Below are 18,029 nucleotides of genomic sequence, written 5' to 3'. Positions count from 1 at the left end.
TGATTTTAGTTTACCTTTAGGTCCTCATCAGCGTTTAAGTTTGTGACATCAATATCAACTTTGGATTTCTGCATCCACAACTGCAGGCTTCTGAAATGTTCAATGTTTTCCCCACTACAATGACTTGCAAACACAACTGCTGCACTTCAAACCATGTCATCAAGTTCTTTTAAGGAAGTCGCAGTAGTGAAGAGGTCAAACTGTGTGCACTGTCAGATGGTAGTTTGTTGGTGCACTTCAGATTAAGGAGAAGTTATGTTTAAGCTTTTCAAAAAAGAGAAATAATGCTATATGCCAAATTACTAAATGGCATGTCATGGTCAAACATGATTATACTTACTAGTTTTTACAAGTCTCCTTGGCATTCTTCATGACATGAGTCAGACATCTTTGAAGAATGTGAACCTCAAAGTCTTCCTTGCTTTCTTTTCCAGAAGCGATGTTGTAGTAGTGATTAATGGTGTCACGCAGATTTTTTTGGGGGCAAATGCTGAAGATTGCTTGCATTAGTACCATTGAGCCATCACAAATGAGCATTATAGGAGAATGTATTCCTTTATGCCCAAAGGCCTTTGCTACATCTGTCATAAATCCCTCCAGAAAATATGGTATGGAGGCTGAGGTATGGCCACATGGTAGATACGTTTCAATGGATAGGGGAGAGGATTTTTTTTTTTTTCCTCTTTGGATTCCGAACCACTAGTTCATGAACTAGAAAGGAGGCGAGCCCTTTTCTTTCATGATGCTGCCTGTTGCATCCAGTTAAACAACCTCCCAAAAAGCATCTTTGAAAAATCAGAGTGCTCCTCAAAGACCATAAACGAACACTTTTTAGGTGTAACGTGACCTTCTGTAAAACTTCATCTGGGTTGATTCTTGTTATCCATCATTAATTGTAGACTAAGAATCTCGTTGTGGTGAAGATGACTCTTCTGTCGTTTTTCCAAGGATATGTTTTGCAAGACTTGAGGAGTTAGAACTTTAAGTCACTCAGGTATTTTAAACATATTTAGAGGCAGTGTTGTTATGTAAGTGTATATATAGCCAACATTTATTTTTGAGAACTATCCTTAAATACACATTGTATAAAAGCATTAATTTAAAATTTGCAGTGTTTTTGCTTCAATCATTTTTTTTCCTCCTCCAAATATAAACTGGTCATTCCTAAAATGAGTCCATGTGCCACAGTGGTATACTAATGATAACTTTGTAATGACTATGCGATATGAAGGGCTGTGCGATATGTCTACAATCTCATATCCTGATATTTTATTTCATATCCCAATAATGATATGTATCACAATATAGTACACTTTCTGTATATTCAGTGAATAGTATATGTAATTACCACTATTACTTTCTACATTTAAATGAGAAAATCAAAAATGACTACTCATTCATTTGTAGTTTACCAATTTTTACTAATGCGTGAAATCCCTGTTTTTCAACAGTGTCAAAGTGACCATATCGTTGCAGATTATACATTGTAATGGCCGCTGTTATCTCCTTCCATCTTCAAGTCTTTGTTATATAGCGTGCCATGGGCAAAAGCCTTTTCTGTCGTTTGACTCTGTGGTTTATTTTGATAACCTGGCGACCCTTTTTTGCTTCTTATCTGTAAACTCTTGCCATATTCTTTCATGTGAATCTTGCGTAGGTGGTAGAAGAGGTTTTTGTCGTGTTTGAGTCTGTGGTGGGGACAAGTTTGCGCCATAATTTGCATAGTACAGTTTTCTGGTCCCTGTCAGACTTTTCATAACCAAACTATGTCCGTGCTACAGAGGCCCCTCATTTAGGACTAAGGTCCTTGATTTGTTTTGACTGGTTCTTCTGTTTGGAGCTACCTGGTTCTGCCTCATCCTCACTGGCCATGCTGGTATTCTGTGCCTGCATCCAGGTGGTGACCATCCAAACGATGAAATTTTTTTTTTTTGCTGTAAACAGTGTATTTTGTGACACTACAAAACAAATGACAGAGTATAATGTTAAATGGTAGATGTTTTAATTCTGTCATCTGATATATTTTGTCAAATCACACAGCCCTACTGACCTGCTCAGGTGACTGTTGTCCATCTCTGACCTGTGTGGCTCTATTTTGGTGTATAACTAGGTGATGCTGATAGGTCCACCTCTTGCTATTGACATTATCTTTAAGAGAATAGTACGTTTAAGGGTAGTTTAAGTGGAATATTCTAAACAAATTTGAAGAAAAATGTAAAATCTGTGGCTAATTATAGAACTGTAAACTGTTTCTATTCAAGTAGACATAAACATGTTTTAGTTGCATACAACGGGATTTGAATGAAAGAAACTGAAATAGCTGGGTATCAGGTTTTGGGTCCGTTGTTTAACTTTGGTGTATTTGGGACGCTCTCCCCAGTTAGCCAGGGGAGTGTCTAGCTGAGTGTAAGCTCTTCCTTCAGGCACTCGTTTTTTTTATTTTGCCTTTGTTATTTTCGGAGTAATCCCGGGTGGGGATTTAGGTCCCTGTCGGGGGTAGGCTTTTCAGTGCTTTGAGCACTGAAAGTTTGCCTTTAAAGTTGCCTCGAGCCTGGTACACTCCAGAAGCTAGGTAGGCTAGCATTCGAGGGCAGGTAGGACTGGGGAGAGGTTCACTGGCATTTTTATTTATTGGTTAACCCCGTTGTTATAGATTTTTCTCCTTTCTTTGATGTGTGTGTTGGGGGAAGGTTCTCGTTTATTGGTATCGGTAGCCCTAGGGTAGCTGGCTTGTGTGCTATTGACCGGTTTTCTTTTTCTTCTTTTTTAAACTGTTTGTAATGTCTACATGAGATATTTCTGTGTTTACGGCTAACCCGTCGCTTGCCCAGCTCGATGCCTGTAGGAAAAACGATTTGCATGAGGTGGCATCATTCTACGGGATTAGGGTCTCCACAGTTCTACATAAAGCTGAGCTAAAAGCTGCTCTGCTGTCTGGCTTGGTGGATACGGGGATATTGGTCTTGCAAATGTCTCCCAGTCCACCGGAGTTGGCTGACCATGGTGTAGCATCTTAGCATGTTCCCCTGTTGCCAGATCAAAATATAGCACCATCTGTGTCTACGCCTGTTGCTCAGGGACTGCCTGAGGACACTGCCAACGACACTGCCTCATTTTGAGCCACTCTCGATAGAGTCCTTATTAGGTTCAAAGCAGGATGCTAGGCTACGAGTTCATCTGGCTCATCTCCAGCTGGAGAGAGAGAAATGCGAAAGGGAGTTTCATCTGAAGGAGGAGCTGGAACTTAGGGGTGGAGCTGGCCAGAGCCAGGGAGATTGAGCTGAAAAACGTGAAAGCAGAGACAACTGTCAAGTTGTGACATTTAGAACTCCAACAAGTTTCCCTTCTTACGACTGCCTGCATTCCACAGCCAGGGGTAGGGTTTGATGTAGGAAAAAGGTTGGCTAGTTGAAAAAAGTTGGTTGATGTGACTCATTGACTTCTGAAGAAATTTTAGTTTGCACTCATCATCAGAAAAGTTGCCAATCCCTGCTATAGTTTAATTTGACTGTATGAGATTAATATTCAGTTTCTATGTTGTCAGCTATAATGGCTGGACAGCCTTTAAGAATCAAATCAGCTTCTAAATAATTTGCTGGTTTTCCCTCTTCTTGCTTTTTACTTTCTTTGAGGCTCTGGTGACTCTGGAGACTCTTGAGTCTAGAAAAGGAGCTGTTGGACAGAAAGATGTCAACTGAGTGGTAAGTATTTTGCTTTTCCAATATATTGTTAATCTTCAGTGTGGGAAACAAGATATTTAGTAAGTAGTAAGGAAGTAACATTTATTAACTTAATTTATAACTTAATATTTTGTTGCACAACCTTTTGAGGCAATCGCTGCAATCAAACGATTCCTGTAACTGTCAATGAGACTTCTGCACCGCTCAGCAGGTATTTTGGTCCACTCATGAGTAAACTGCTCCAGTATTTTCCGGTTTGAAGTGCGCCTTTTCCAGACGGCATGTTTCAGCTCCTTCCAAAGATGCCCAATTTGAGTCATTGTCCTGTTGCAAAGACCCATGACCTCCGTCTGAGACCAACCTTTCTGACGCTGGCCAACACATTATTCTCTAGAATCCCTTGATGATCTTGAAATTTCATTGTACCCTGCACAGATTTAAGACACCCTGTGCCAGATGCAGCAAAGCAGCCCTAGAACATAACAGATCCCTCTCCATGTTTCACAGTAGGGACAGTGCTCTTTTCTTGATATGCTTCATTTTTCCTTCTGTGAACATGGAGCTGATGTGCCTTTTTGTGATTTGTTGGTGGTGTCCTCCTTGGTCATCTCCTATGTAGTCCATTTTGGCTCAAACAACGACAGATGGTGCGATCTGACAGTGATGTGCTTTGAGCATGAAGTTCACCTCTTTAGAAGTCTTTCTGGGCTCTTTTGTTACCATTCAGATTATCTGTCTCTTTGATTTGTCATCAATTTTTCTCCTGCGGCCACGTCCAGGGAGGTTGATTACAGTCCCATGGATCTTAAATTTCTGAATAATATGTGCACTGTAGTCACAGGAACATCCAGCTGCTTGGAGATTGTCTTATAGCCTTTGCCTTTAACATGCTTGTCTATCTTATCTCCTGAGACATCTTTCCTTTCGCTTCCTCTGGTCCATGTTGAGTGTGATACACACCATGTTACCAAAAAACAGTTACTACCTGGAACCCTATATATAGGCCCATTGACTGATTACAAGATTTTAGACACCTGTGATGCTAATTGGTGGACACACATTGAATTAACATGTCCCTTTGGTCACATTATTGTCAGTCTTTTGTAGGGGTACCATCATTTTTGTCTAGGCCTGTGCCATGTGTATATATATTTTTTTAAATAATTCTGTTGAAGCATGGTTGAAAAGCAATGTCTGACATTCATTGGTTAACATTCATAGAATTTTTATTATTACTTTAGTCAGATTAGTTAGTTCTGTGACCATTGTGACTTTTTCTTTCATTGACCTAAGGGTACCAGCAGGTTTTGTCCACGTGTCTATGTCCCACTGGGAGGAGTTCCCCTGGATAAAGTGGAGGTGGTGGCTGGGCAGAGGGAGTTCTGGGGTTCTCTGCTTAGGATCCTGCCTCTGGGACCCAACTGCAGATAAATGGAAGAAAATGGATGGATGTTTTGTAACAGTGCAATGATTCAGCTTGATTGTCCATCTTGAGGTCTGTTCTGTAGCAAATGCAGGAAAAAAATGTTTTAAGAAGAGAAAATATAACGTGGTGTTCTAAAGAATATGATTGTTTCCTTATAGGATACCAGGAGAGACAAGCCCTCCATCACAGATGGTGTTCAGTGAAGAAAGTCACCTGCAGATTCAAGACCATTGTCTCTCCATCCCACATTCACTGCCACTGTACATAAGGGAAGTTGAACTTTCTTCAGCCACTGCATTTTCATTACCTTAATCCATGACAGTCTTTCAGGCTGTAATGCCTGGACTGAGCAGAACTGCTTAAACTTCGGTTCAAAATAATTCAATCTGAGACTTTGGTTTTGTTTTTTGTAAGGTTATTAAAGTTTTAAATTGTTTAACAAATATGAAAATGTAATTTGATAAGGATGCCTCCTGGGTAAGGTGTTCCGGGCATGTCCCAGGACACGCTGGAGAGATTATATCTCGGCTGGCCTGGGAACGCCTTTGTGTTCCCCCGGATAAGCTGGAGGAGGTGGCTGGGGAGAGGGAGGTCTGGGCTTCTCTGCTTAGGCTGCTGCCCCCGCGACCCGGCCCCGGATAAAGCGGATGAAGATGGATGGATTGAATTTGATAATATTTGAAGTATAATTAAATAACACAAGCTACAATAGTGGGAATATACTTGTTTGTCATTACAGTGTCCAGTATGTTGGTTAATAAATATTTTTTGCATTTGAAAATGAAAGTTGGGCTGATTTCAACTGCATTACAAAATGTCTTTAATTTTTTTTTTTTTGCATACTCGCATACATTGATTAGGTGTTGTACTAGAAAGCTTTTATGTTCGAGGATGATAAAACATAATGTGATCTAGTTGCATTCGATTTCTATGTGGATGTGTCATTCAGAAAAATCTAATTATTCTAAGTACTGGGTACTCCATGAATAAATTGTCCTAGCTTGGTTATCTTAAGTTTTACTTGTGGGGTTTTTTTTTTGTTGTTTTTTGTTGTTTGTTTGTTTGTTTGTTTTGAGGCAATGAGTTTGCATAATTTAAGTTCTAGGAACTAATTTGGTTGTACAGTGTGTTAATATTGTTCTCACCAATGGATGACACCGATACAAGTGTTGGCATGAAGGAGAAATTGTAATTCAACCACATTGGAGGATGATGAGAAATTGTGAGGAACATACAAAGGACAAAAATTGTATATGTAGGAATAAATAAGCTAATCTTTCAACTCATTGTCGGGTGTCTTTCTCTGTGCTTATGTTTATTAAAATTATTAACATAGGACAGACTTGCCAGGGGAAGCTACGAGGGGGGGGTCAGCAAATTTTGGGGGGTGGCCAATTTTGGTGGCGACCCTGTCATCAAGATATATTCTGGCAAAATTGAGACGAGACTTTATGTTCCTTTTGCCTTGGCAATGGTTTTCGTCTTGGAACACTGCCATGCGGGCCATTTTTACCAACAGTCTTTCTTATATTGGAGTCATGAACACCGGGGGGGGGGGTCCAAAGCTTCTTGTTTTGTTTTTTTATTATAAAAGGCTTTATAACCTTTTCCGGACTGATAATCTCAGTTAATTTGTTTCTCATTTGTTCCTGAATTTCCTTGGATCACGGCATGATGTCTGGCTTTTGAGGATCTTTTGGTCTACTCCACTTTGTCAGGCAATGTTGACAGTTTAACAAATGTTTCCTAAAGAATAATGATGAGATGATGAGATAGCCTTTATTTGTCAGTTGCAGTTGCCCACAACTGAGATGACAGACCTTGTCGACTGTACATACAATACACAAACATCACATTGGGGACACAGGTCAGGCTAGGTAGCAAGGGAAAAAAAAACATCGAAATGTGTAACACAAAAGGACAGAGGTGGAAAGAGTACTAAAATATTTTACTCAAGTAAAAGTATTATTACTTTGCTGAAATTTTACTCAAGTACAAGTAAAATTACCTGTCTAAAAATTTACTCAAGTAAAAGTAAAAAGTAGCTCATTTAAAATTTACTCAGAGTAAAAGTTACATAGTTACTTTTTTGTCAGCAGGAGTACAGCCTCTTCTGAGTAGTGCAAAAAAGACAATGGGATAAATCTCAAAGTAGGTTTTTTTTTTAATTAAAAGAAAAACTTTACAAATTAAAGTGCAGTGGCAGTTAAACTGCAAGTCTATACATCAAAATGGATAATGGTCACCAAACCAGCCAACCAAACTGTCAAAACCATATAATTCTTTTACATGTGAATGTGTTCTAACCTGTCAAATAAGAGAACAAGTACTGAATTGAGCTGTACGGCAGCTGCTATAAAAATGTGTTTTAATTTTTTAAACTTGGCCCTGCTCTGTTAATTTTGAGGAGCAATTCAATTCAATTCAATTCAATAAAACTTTATTGATCCTGAAGGTTGACCCCGAAGGAAATTGGGTTAAGGCTGCCGACCTTTGCCAGCGCCATCTTACCCTCTGACCATACATACATTACACAAACATCACATGGGGAAGACAGGGCAGAGAGGTATAACAATGGAAAATGCACAACATGAGGAAAGATAAGGAGAAAAAAATAACTCCCCCCAGACTGAGCTCCAACAGGGAGATCAGTTTGAGAACAGAAAAAAAACACCTCTGCACATAGCACATGCTATTCTTTTGCCTGCAGTGTGAACATATGTGGGTTAAGTAAGAAAGTAGCCGCTTCTGTCTTCTGTCTAATTTAACTATTTTTTTTTAAATAAATTATTATTATTAACAAACAGTAAAAATGTAAGTAAACACATTTTCTTTTGGCAATTTACCGATCCAGTAAAAAAAGTTTAAGTTGCGTGGACAACAACGTGCCCAATAACAGCTTATGTCTTAACTTAATGTGATTAACTTGAGCACAGCCTTTTTGCTAAAATAAATGTACAAGTTTCATTTAACTTACCTCTACATGCTTGCGCAGGTTTGATGTGGAATTTTTAAAAGCTGCTAACTCGGTCTCTCTGGGCAAACACAGCTTACACTGCATAATAAAGCTGTTGCCTTTCTTGCACTTGAAGCTGAAATGGTCCCTTAAATACGGCCAGGGGTTCACATCGGTTTCTTCGAGTTCAGGGTCAGCAGAATTCGACGGGGTTTCTTTTTTCGCTGGATCCATACCACCGATGTCAGACTCCATCTTTATCGTGACCCAACGCCAATTTGTTCTACTACCCATCATTCCCTGCAGTATTTCCGAAGCGCAATGTTGTTGTTGTTTTTTTGTTTGTTCTTTTAATTTACTCAGTAACGGGTGTGATTGAAAATGTAGCGAAGTACAATACTTTTAAAAAAATATACTTAAGTAAAAGTAAAATTACCGACTTGAAAAATGACTTTAAAAAGTACAAATACACAAAAAAACTACTCAATTACAGTAACGCAAGTAAATGTAATTCGTTACTTTCCACCTTTGCAAAAGGATAATCCAGGAATGCACAGATATCAACACACCATAACACAATAAAACACAGACAAGCAACATGGGAGAATATTCCAGTGTGTACAGCTGGGTCTGGCACCACTGCAATCTTCGATGGCAGCTCCAGCTGATCCGCTGTCCACATGGGATGGGAGGTAAGCATGGGAGTAGGCGTTGGATTCGGGGGAGGGAGGGTGATAGTACGTATCAGTATCAGTGTACGTGTGTGTGTATGAGAGCTGAGAGAAATGTCACCACGCCCAGTTAAGCGAAGGTCAACAGTCTCCAGTGGACCCAGGTGGCCTTGAAGGAGGGACAAAAAGTTCTCACATCAGTCCTGTTTATCATGGAGAATTTTTGTAGTTCCAGTCAGGTTCGACCTTGGCAGGCCTTCAGCTGGCACCAGTGGGACAGCCGCATGAGTGAAGATGGTGAATGTTTGGGTTTCGTGCAAACAACTGCATCCAATTTTTACAGTTGGTCTAATGTCTGTCACTGGTCACCAATTCTCTCAATTCCTGTTCTTCTTCTCCAAGATGTTATTCATATTGCAGAGCCATGAGCTTCTCCAAGATCTTATCCATATTGCGTTCAATAACACAGTCTTACTCACAGCCCTGCCCATCGTCTATCATGTTGGCCAGCCTTGTGGGATTTTGAACAGCTGTAGCTGCTTCTTGTTCTTCAAAGCCAGGTCCAAGCCAGCTCCAATCAGCCAGAACTCTGTTATCATGGTTCAGAATTGGTAGATGTCGTTCAATGTCCTCCATCGAGAGTATTGCCAGACACACAACGCAACCGACCATCGAGTATCCGGCAGCAAACATCTCCGCGGGACAATCGGGCTCTCCCAAGCCCAGTAAGGTGTCAATTTCGTTACGGGACCAGTTGACCAAATCCATAATTCTTTCGGTTTTAGAGAACAAGACTGAGAGACTCTTTGAGGGTTAGAGTTAGACAAGACTAGACAAAGACAAAGAAGCAGCAGGGAAGATAAGGGAGGGAGAGGGTTACAGATGCGTCCGCCTTCTCCGAGAGCCAAAGAGAAAATAAGGAAAAATACTAGGAAAATAAACCAATTCATTCTTTTACAAAAACATCAAATGTAGTAAGCCAAAATATCAAAGAAGACATGTTTACAGTTCTAAAGTAACTGTTCTACATTTCTAGGCTCCTCTCCACAGTCAGTTACTCTGAAACTGTAAACATGTCTTCTTCGGTCTTATAGCTTACACGTTTGACATTTTTACAAAATAATGTTTTGATATATTTTCCAGGGGACTGTAAAAAGCCAGCTTTATTTTTTTCTTCAAGTAGCAATGGTGTCGTAGGATGATGTACCAAGTGTAAGTATTAGCATGAAGTAAAATATATTTAAATTTGTAACATCATACTTGATTGTATATAAGCTTTAATTTTTACCTGTACTTTTTAAATTTTATTCACTTTGCGCTGTTACTCAATTTCTTCTTTTGGACCTCATCTTCTTCTTCGTCTGTGATGACACAGTTGCTTGGCTCTGCTCCACAGGCAGTCTTCCTCAGGAAAAGTTACAGTGGAACTGTTAACATTTCTTTTTGCATCTTGTGCCTTACTGCATTGGATGTTTTTTGCAAAAATGTTTTCCAGGTATTCTGGGGCACATGTTCAAACAAGGAAGGTTTATTTCTTAAAATCATTTATTAATCAAAAGACACAAAATCATCTTTTTCACCCCCAAAAATATATGTTCAAAGCACCACAACGGCCCAATATCACACAGAACAGTCACGTGATATTAAAGAGAAGCTGTCAATTTAACTCTGTAGAGTGGGCAATCATGGTGAAGCAGTTCATATCAAGTTGTAAATTCAAGCTGCTCAACATATTTTTGGACACCAGATGTCACCAAAGAGAACTTGGTTGGAAAGCTTTGAGTAATGAATGAATGGGTCACAGAACAAAACAAGCACACTCATTCAATAATTGTTTAAGTACTTATTCTATAATAAGTACTTCAACAAGAGAGAGGAACATAGGGTGATGCATGGAGGGAATTGAGGGAAGTGCACACAGGTGGACTACGTCTTATATAGAACCCCCAAAAGAGGATCCTGTTCATCTGGACGCAGCGTTTTCAGTGGGAGAAACGTATCCAAGTCAATTCTTTAGACTCAGCTGATCACACGTTTCCCCAATCTTATAAACAGTACTTTTGCATAATAACTGAAACTAGCACCACTGAAGGAACAATGGGCTGGGAAGTCAGTTCCTTGATCATTAACATGCAAATTCTCATGACCATTGATCAACAACCACTGACCAATGGCCATGAGTACCATTCAAGTATCAAGAAGAAGTGATGACAGCAGCAGCATCCTTGCTGGAGACGCAAGAATGAGATGGTTTGGACATGTGCAGCAGATAGTGGATATACTGGACAATAGATGTTGACTATGGAGCTGGAGAAGCTTATATTACTTAAGCATAAAAACACGGATCAAACAGTGAGATAATACCGTAAACTACACAGACTGCCATAGAGTAAAGTTAAAAACCCAGTCATGAAAAAACTAAACAATTTATCATTTCATCAGGTTAGATCAGCGGTCCCCAACCTTTTTTGCGCCACGGACCGGTTTATGCCCGACAATATTTTCACGGACCGGCCTTTAAGCTTTAAATACAACAAAATAAAACTAGTACTGGTTCCGAAAAAAAGAAGATTTATTCATAACACATGTGAAAAGACCAAGGAAAACCGAGTTAACGATAAAAACGATAACAAAATAACGCTGAAAACCGATAAAAACCCTGAAAACCATACATTTCACACCTGAGCCTCAACTCTCGCGGCCCGGTACCAAACGACTCACGGACCGGTACTGGTCCGAGGCCCGGGGGTTGGGGACCGCTGGGTTAGATGGTATTGAGGTCAAATTAAAACTCCAAACAGCAAACTCCCAAGCAGATTGTTGATATATATTCAATGCGGTATTAACTTGCATAGCTAAAAATACATTTCTTTGAAATAATTACTTATTAAATGAATAGTGACTTTAGTATTCAGAAACTTTTATTTTGAAAAAAAAAAGTATTAAAATCATCCATCATGGTTTGTTTTGATGACATGCTTTTCACCATTAAAAAGCTCACAGAGCCATTATAATAAAATGTTTTGATACAAAATAAAATAGTAAAAAGTCACTCAGCAGTTACACTGTAAAAACACTGATGGGTGTTTGTGTCCCAGTGACTGATGAGAGTTATTTTACTGGTACTGACTGTGTGTAAGAAAGTCCCCACTGGGATTATGAAGTGTGCGCTTGAGCTTTTTTTTCTTGATGCTGTGTGGAGAGGGCAGCACAGAAGTCTTTGATAACTGTGTGGTGAAACTGCAATCAGCTGTTCTTTTTAGCTCTTTCATGTCAGTTTTACGCCCTTCTTTGGATGTGATTAACCGTTCATAAGATTGTTCTTTACGCCATAGTGAAACATTATGAGCAGATTTCCCTTTTGTCTTCTTTTTGCTGTCTTCTCCGGGTGTATCTAAAGATGGCGAAGCATGTTCAAACAGACTTTCTGATTCAGTTTCTTCACTTGCAGCTGCTGGAGTTTCTTGGATATTTTTTTCCCTCTTCTTTTTTAACACCACAGCCTCATCAGAGCATCTTGTATCAGCATTTTCTGATCCTTTCACAGGGGTCGCTGACTTGGTTTCGTTCCTCTTACGTTTCTCTTTCTTCTTCTTCAGCCCTGTGTCAGACAGGGCCTCCTCAAGTTCCTCAAAATCTGGTTCCAGATCTTTTTCCACACTCTCTTGTTCATTTAACATTTTCCTCTTCTTCTTTTTCCTGACTCTGTCATTAGATTCGTCCAAACTTACAGTGATTTCTGCTGATTCAGCAGAACTGCCGGTGCTGACCCCTGGCATTTCAGCAGCCACAGATCGCAAAGGACAATGTTTTTCTTCCTCTGAACGAGCAGCTTTTCCCTCGACATCAGCACCGAGGAAGAAAGATTTCCTCTTCTTTTTTTCCCGCTGCACAGACAACAGATCAGAGCTTTGTGCCACAGTGTCATTGGAGCCCTCCATGCTTGACATTTCTTTCATTTTCTTCTTCTTCTTGGTCATCAGTAAACCAGCATCATGGTCTTCAATCTCATCTGTTTTCTGTGGATTTTCTTCATCTTTGGGAGTGTTAGATTCATTTCTTTGAGATGACTTTTTGTGCTTTTTTCTTTTCGCACAACTGGATTCCAAAGTTTTCTCAAGGTTTTCCTGAAAAGCTTCAGTATTTCTGAAACCTTCACCTTCATCTTTAAACTCTTTCTTTTTCTCTGTTCCTTTTTTCTTTTTCTTCTTCTTTGTTGGTATCTCCACATCATCGTGAAGAGATTCAGCAGCGGTGTTGCACTTTAACCGCTCGACATCTTCCTCCTCACCATCGTTGCTTTCTGACGTTTTCTTTTTCATCTTCTCCTTTTCGTGTTCTTCAGGTGACTTTTTTCTTTTCTTCTTTTTCTTCTTCTTCTGTTGTGAATGAGGAATGTCACTCTCCTCCTCCTCAATGATTTCCTCATTTGCAGATGCTGCAGCACCCTGAACCTCCAGCCTCCCCTGACTCAGGCTCTGTTCTTCTTCTGCATTTTTGATTTCTTTGTTGTCCTCTTTCACCTTCTTCTGTTGTGAATCAGGAACGTCACTGTCCTCCAAACCGATTTTTGCATTAAGATCCAGCTCATTAACAGTCTGTGATAGATGTTGAGTCTCTTCCACTTCAGTGATTTCCTCATTCAAAGATGATGCAGTGTGCTGATCCTCCAGCTCGTCCTGGCTCTTTTCTTCTTCTGTATTTTCGTTTTCTTGGTTGTCCTTTTTCTTCTTCCTCTGTTCTGAATCAGAGATGTCACTCTCCTCCATCCTATTTTTTTCATTAAGCTCCAGCTCGCTGATGGTCTGTGACAGATGAGAACTTTCCTCCACCTCAGTGATTTCCTCATTCACAGTCAGTGCAGCATACTGAACCTCCACCTCCTCCTGACTTTCATTATCAGCTTCTTCTGCACTTTCATTATGTTCTCTGTGATTTTGCTTCTTCTTTACTTTGGTTTCACTGCATGTAGCAACATTATTGTTGTCACTCTGGAAGAAACTTTGGTCTGCAGGCTCACTGTCTCCCCGCCCTTCCTGGAATAGCCCCTCTTTGTTAGAAACTCTGCACTTTTGCATGCATTCCTTTGGACTTTGTGGAGGACTGCTGTCACTCAGCTCATCCTCCATTTCTTTTCCCTCAGAGCTGTCTCTCTTTTTACTCTTTGTCTTTAGAGTTACGGTTTGAGCGCGGACGCTTTGGGGTGTGAGCTGTTTATTACTCGTCCTCTTCTCTCTCAGAATGCTACAAGAAGGATCTTCATCATCAGAGCTCTCCAAATCTGAAGACTGTGCAGCTCTCAATGAGGGTTTCTTAGCTGGTATTTTATGTAACACAACCCCCCATCCTCCTGGTGGCATTTCATCACCAGTAAGTCCTTCCCTCCACTGTTTTCCTTTACTATTTCTCTTCTTCTCGCTGTACCAGGACTGTGAGTGTCTCCTTTTTGATGGTATCACAAAATGCTTCTTTGCCTGTCAAATGACACACAACTTAGGGCCTGTACATGCTCATAAAGTGCTCATTATAGTATCAAGAGCCTGCTTACCACCACTTTCATGTCCTCGTCTCCTACATTTTCTTCTTCTCCCCTGAGATAGAAGAAAGGAAGTTGTTGAATTACCAAACATTTCAGCTGTATTTCTTAATGCCTTTAACATGCTTTAGTGTATTTCAAAGTACTTTACATGCAGCTGATAAACTGGTAAAACGTATCAGTAATATGTTTGAATACATCTGTTCAATGAAGGTTTCTTTTTTGAAGAAATGGCACTCAAAGGATGTAAACAAAGCAAAACCCGACAGATTCCACATTCCACTTTACACTCTGGTGACAGATTTCACCCTCTCTCAGAGTCCAGTTCCCACTGCTCTAATGTCCACTCCTCGTGTCTCAGTCCAAACAGCTCTCTTCTTACTATTGGCTAATTCACGCACACCTCTTTTGCCTCAGTTCTGCATTGGTGCTTTTACAAATCGGCTCACATTTTGACAGATTTGAGACCTGAGCTTTACGTGGCTGTGACAGCAGATGTTAGGCAAATTTATGTGGGAAGAAAATCATTGCGCACAAAATTTGTGTTTTATAGCTCCCACATTTTGGTGAAATTTTCCTGGTAGCACTTCGCATACGCGCTGACTTTAGTACTTTATCCAACTTTGGGCTCTGTAGTTTTGCAGTAAGGACCCTTCACTTCTACACCCAACACTGGCACTGCTTAGGTAGAAAAGCGATTGAAGCCTCCTTCAAAAGTGAGATATGTCTGCAGCTCTAATCTGAGGTGATGTTAATAGTTTGTTTCATCAGGCTGGTACCTTCTGCAAACACCCCCTCTGCAGTAAAGGGAACTTTCATTAACACTTTTCTGGAGTAGACCTCATGTCGTCTGACAGTTTCATCACACGCGATGGGTTTTGAGGACTCAACTTACTTTAAAGTTCTTGACAAAGACAAGCATCAGTCCCTGAAGGCCAAAGAGGATGGAGAATGTCAAGAACTTCACCTTCATGGTCGATGATTCATTTTTCGATTTTTGTTAATATGCTATGAATTATCCTAGTTGTGTCTCTAATGGTCTAAATACATAAAGGAGGAAAACATCCCACCACTCATCTTTTGACAAGACTCGGGAGTTGCTTGAACACGTTCCAGAAGAAAAAGTGGCTACTTTGAGGCATCTGAAACACAGCCTGCTTTCTTTGCCTTTTTTTTTTTTGCTACATTATTCACCAGTTTCCAATATATATTACTGTTCTACAATGTAGTGAGAATAGCAAACATGAGACAGAAAAAAACGATTCAAATGCATAAAAGGAAGTGAAATACAGTGTAAAAACATAAAAACAAGCTTTAAAGGCAACTAAGGAAATCAGTAACAAAACAACATTTCAACTAGCATTAAAAACTTACTCTGATATTGGAGATACGCACTCTCCATTCACGTCAATTGCTGGTAAATTTGACTCCAGATCCTCTACGGTTTGATAGCTCTGTTGCAGCTTTCTTATACAATCAAAGAAGGCCCCCATTGAAGAATACTGGAACAAATAAAAGGCTTTAGTTCTAACATTTGCTGGCATTTGCTGTAACAAGCGTGTGCTCTGCTGCTGTTGCTTATGCTTACATGTAGCCTCGTGTTTTGCACTTCACTTAAAAAAATGCCCTTGGCTTTCGGCATCTTGTCTTTGAGGAACGGGAAACTGTACTTTGGCATTCTGAGTTTTGTCTCTTTTTTTTCCCTTTTACTTCTGGTGTCTTGAAGGGAGGCCGAAGGTGAACTGTCATCTTCACTTTCCTCTCGCTCTCTGGGAGACGTGAGACCTGATCGTAGGCCGCGGCGCTTGCGTCTTCCTGACCTCACGGCCTCAGGTACAGGCTTCTGAGTGATGAACAGGCTGTCCGCTGAGTCACTGTGCAGACACAATTATATGGTCAGTGTGTCAAGCTCAAGAGTTTTTGCAGTTTCAAAACATTTTCATGACCTGGAGGCAACAGACAAACAGACATATTTTAAACACATTCAAGCGCGAATCCATTTTTCTAGAATTTGGTCCTAAGCACATCCTCAGATTTGGGGGTCTTAAATCACCGGCTACTTTGTGAAGTGTACATTGATTTTGAGATCTGCTGACCACAGAGGCAATTTGAGTGCAAAGAACTCATTGTTGTGCTCAAGAAACCAGTTTGAAATGATATGACGATGGCAGACATCAGAAGATGGCTTTGACTTTGGCGATAGAGACATAGTCAGCAACGATCCTCAGACACGCTCTGGCGTCAAATTTAGGGTTGGTTGGCATCAAGAGGATTAAAGTGTGCCAAGAAAATATCCCCCACACCATTACATCACTTCAGTCGTCTTCGATGCTGATATAAAGCAGGATGGAATAATGCAGACAGATACTCTTCTGCATATCTTGGATGTAAAATGTAATTGAGTAACTGTTGGCTTCAATAATGTTCACAGGATATTTTCTCTTTTTTTGGATCATTCTCTCTAAACCAGAGCAATGGTTCTGGGGGGAAATCCTAATAGATCAGCAGTTTGTGAAATCTTTGGACTTCAGCACCAACAACTATGCCACTGTCAAAGTCACTTAAATCACATTTACTCCACATTCTGATGCTCGCACAGGAGTTCAACTGCACCACAGGAAAGTGACTGTATTTAACTTTTAAAAAGGTATTGTTGAGGTTTTTCTCAATCACCAACATCTGTTTCAGCCCCTCCACCTGTAGGCCTTTGGGGCAGGGGCTTACTTATTTTTTTATACTCAATTTAATATGTGATATATTGGTTTGGAGAAATGAGGTCAGACCCTAGCGATCAAACTTTATTTTTATTCTGCAAAACTGGAGGTGTCCCACTGGAAAAATATGTTTACTGAACTTGAGTGCAGTATCGTGTACAGGATAATGAGTGGTGTGCAAAAGCAGGAACACCCTGACCATGAGGAGGAAGGATGTGTGGTGTTGTGGCAAGGAGAAAGGTGCAGAAGAGTACAGAGGATGGATGGAGGATACCTGACCGTTCTTCCTTTACTACATTACAATATAGAGCATTTATGTAGCAGACTGATGTCAATCTTATGACACAGTACACTGTTTACCTTGTTGTACCGTGTTATGGGATCATTGCAAGGAAGAATATGAGTTTTTCTTTGCATTACCTACAAATCCAAGTGCTCTTTTATGAAATACAATGTTAATATTGCGTTCACGAAATTTGGGGTTATCTTTAGTGTGTGTGTGTGTGTGGGGGGGGGGGGGGGGTCTGCATGTGTGTGCTGTTTGTGAAAAATACAGACATTTAGATACATTTGTCAGAGTATCTGAGCCGGAGTGACCTCCACTCCTCACCTGTCTGCTTCAGTGGGCTCTCCTTCGGCTGCACCATCCTCTCTGTTCTGACTCGAACAGAGAACAGAAGAAGACTCTATAAAAGTCGAAATTCTGTCCACATATTCAGGAGGGAACGTTTCCAGCACAAAATCCGATGGATCCGCTGCAGCAACTTCAGCAACAGCGTCGGATTCAGTCCACTCATTGGACCGACGCACTTTCGCCATCGTAGGACTCACCGAGGGATCCGTGAAAAATCTTAGACATGAAACACGTAAATACAAGAATCTTCACCAAAATACGCAAAACACTCCACATGCGATTCGACCTGGAAGTGTTTAGACGTCACCGAGATGACGATGGTCATCTGACCAATCGCCAAAGAGGAGACAGACGATACTAAAAGAATCAAGAGGTTACAGTGTTTACACTTCCGGTTTTGTCTCCAGCTGAG

The 18,029-nt window shown here is 40.4% G+C and overlaps 1 protein-coding gene and 1 pseudogene across 1 annotated transcript; both read right to left on the bottom strand.

Moving 5' to 3' along the window:
* Nucleotides 1-339: 339 nt before the first annotated feature.
* LOC146378817 (uncharacterized) lies at nucleotides 340-9,501 on the bottom strand (annotated as a pseudogene).
* A 2,135-nt stretch (nucleotides 9,502-11,636) lies between these two features.
* LOC146378816 (uncharacterized) lies at nucleotides 11,637-17,923 on the bottom strand. The gene is made up of 5 exons (XM_084941886.1): nucleotides 17,594-17,923; nucleotides 15,858-16,143; nucleotides 15,644-15,771; nucleotides 14,282-14,324; nucleotides 11,637-14,207 (listed from the first exon to the last, which is right to left on the bottom strand). The coding sequence occupies exons 1-5, from the start codon at nucleotides 17,800-17,802 to the stop codon at nucleotides 11,850-11,852; spliced, it is 3,024 nt and encodes a 1,007-aa protein (XP_084798012.1). The 5' UTR covers nucleotides 17,803-17,923; the 3' UTR covers nucleotides 11,637-11,849.
* Between the last annotated feature and the right edge of the window lie 106 nt (nucleotides 17,924-18,029).

Source organism: Perissodus microlepis, chromosome 10, assembly GCF_051167445.1.
Source record: "Perissodus microlepis isolate ML-2025 ecotype Zambia chromosome 10, ASM5116744v1, whole genome shotgun sequence".
In the NCBI taxonomy this organism is placed as follows: Eukaryota; Metazoa; Chordata; class Actinopteri; order Cichliformes; family Cichlidae; genus Perissodus; species Perissodus microlepis.
Note: the sequence above shows the minus strand (reverse complement) of the source record. Positions and strands in the feature narration are given on the sequence as shown.

What these genes read in the sequence shown, in the direction of transcription:
- LOC146378816 (XM_084941886.1), bottom strand. Translation starts at nt 17,802, where the DNA reads ATGGCGAAAGTGCGTCGGTCCAATGAGTGGACTGAATCCGACGCTGTT. An exon ending in GAGCCCACTGAAGCAGACAG is followed by an intron (nt 16,144 to 17,593) that starts GTGAGGAGTGGA and finishes GTGTCTGCACAG; the next exon opens with TGACTCAGCGGACAGCCTGT. An exon ending in TGCAAAACACGAGGCTACAT is followed by an intron (nt 15,772 to 15,857) that starts GTAAGCATAAGC and finishes TATTTGTTCCAG; the next exon opens with TATTCTTCAATGGGGGCCTT.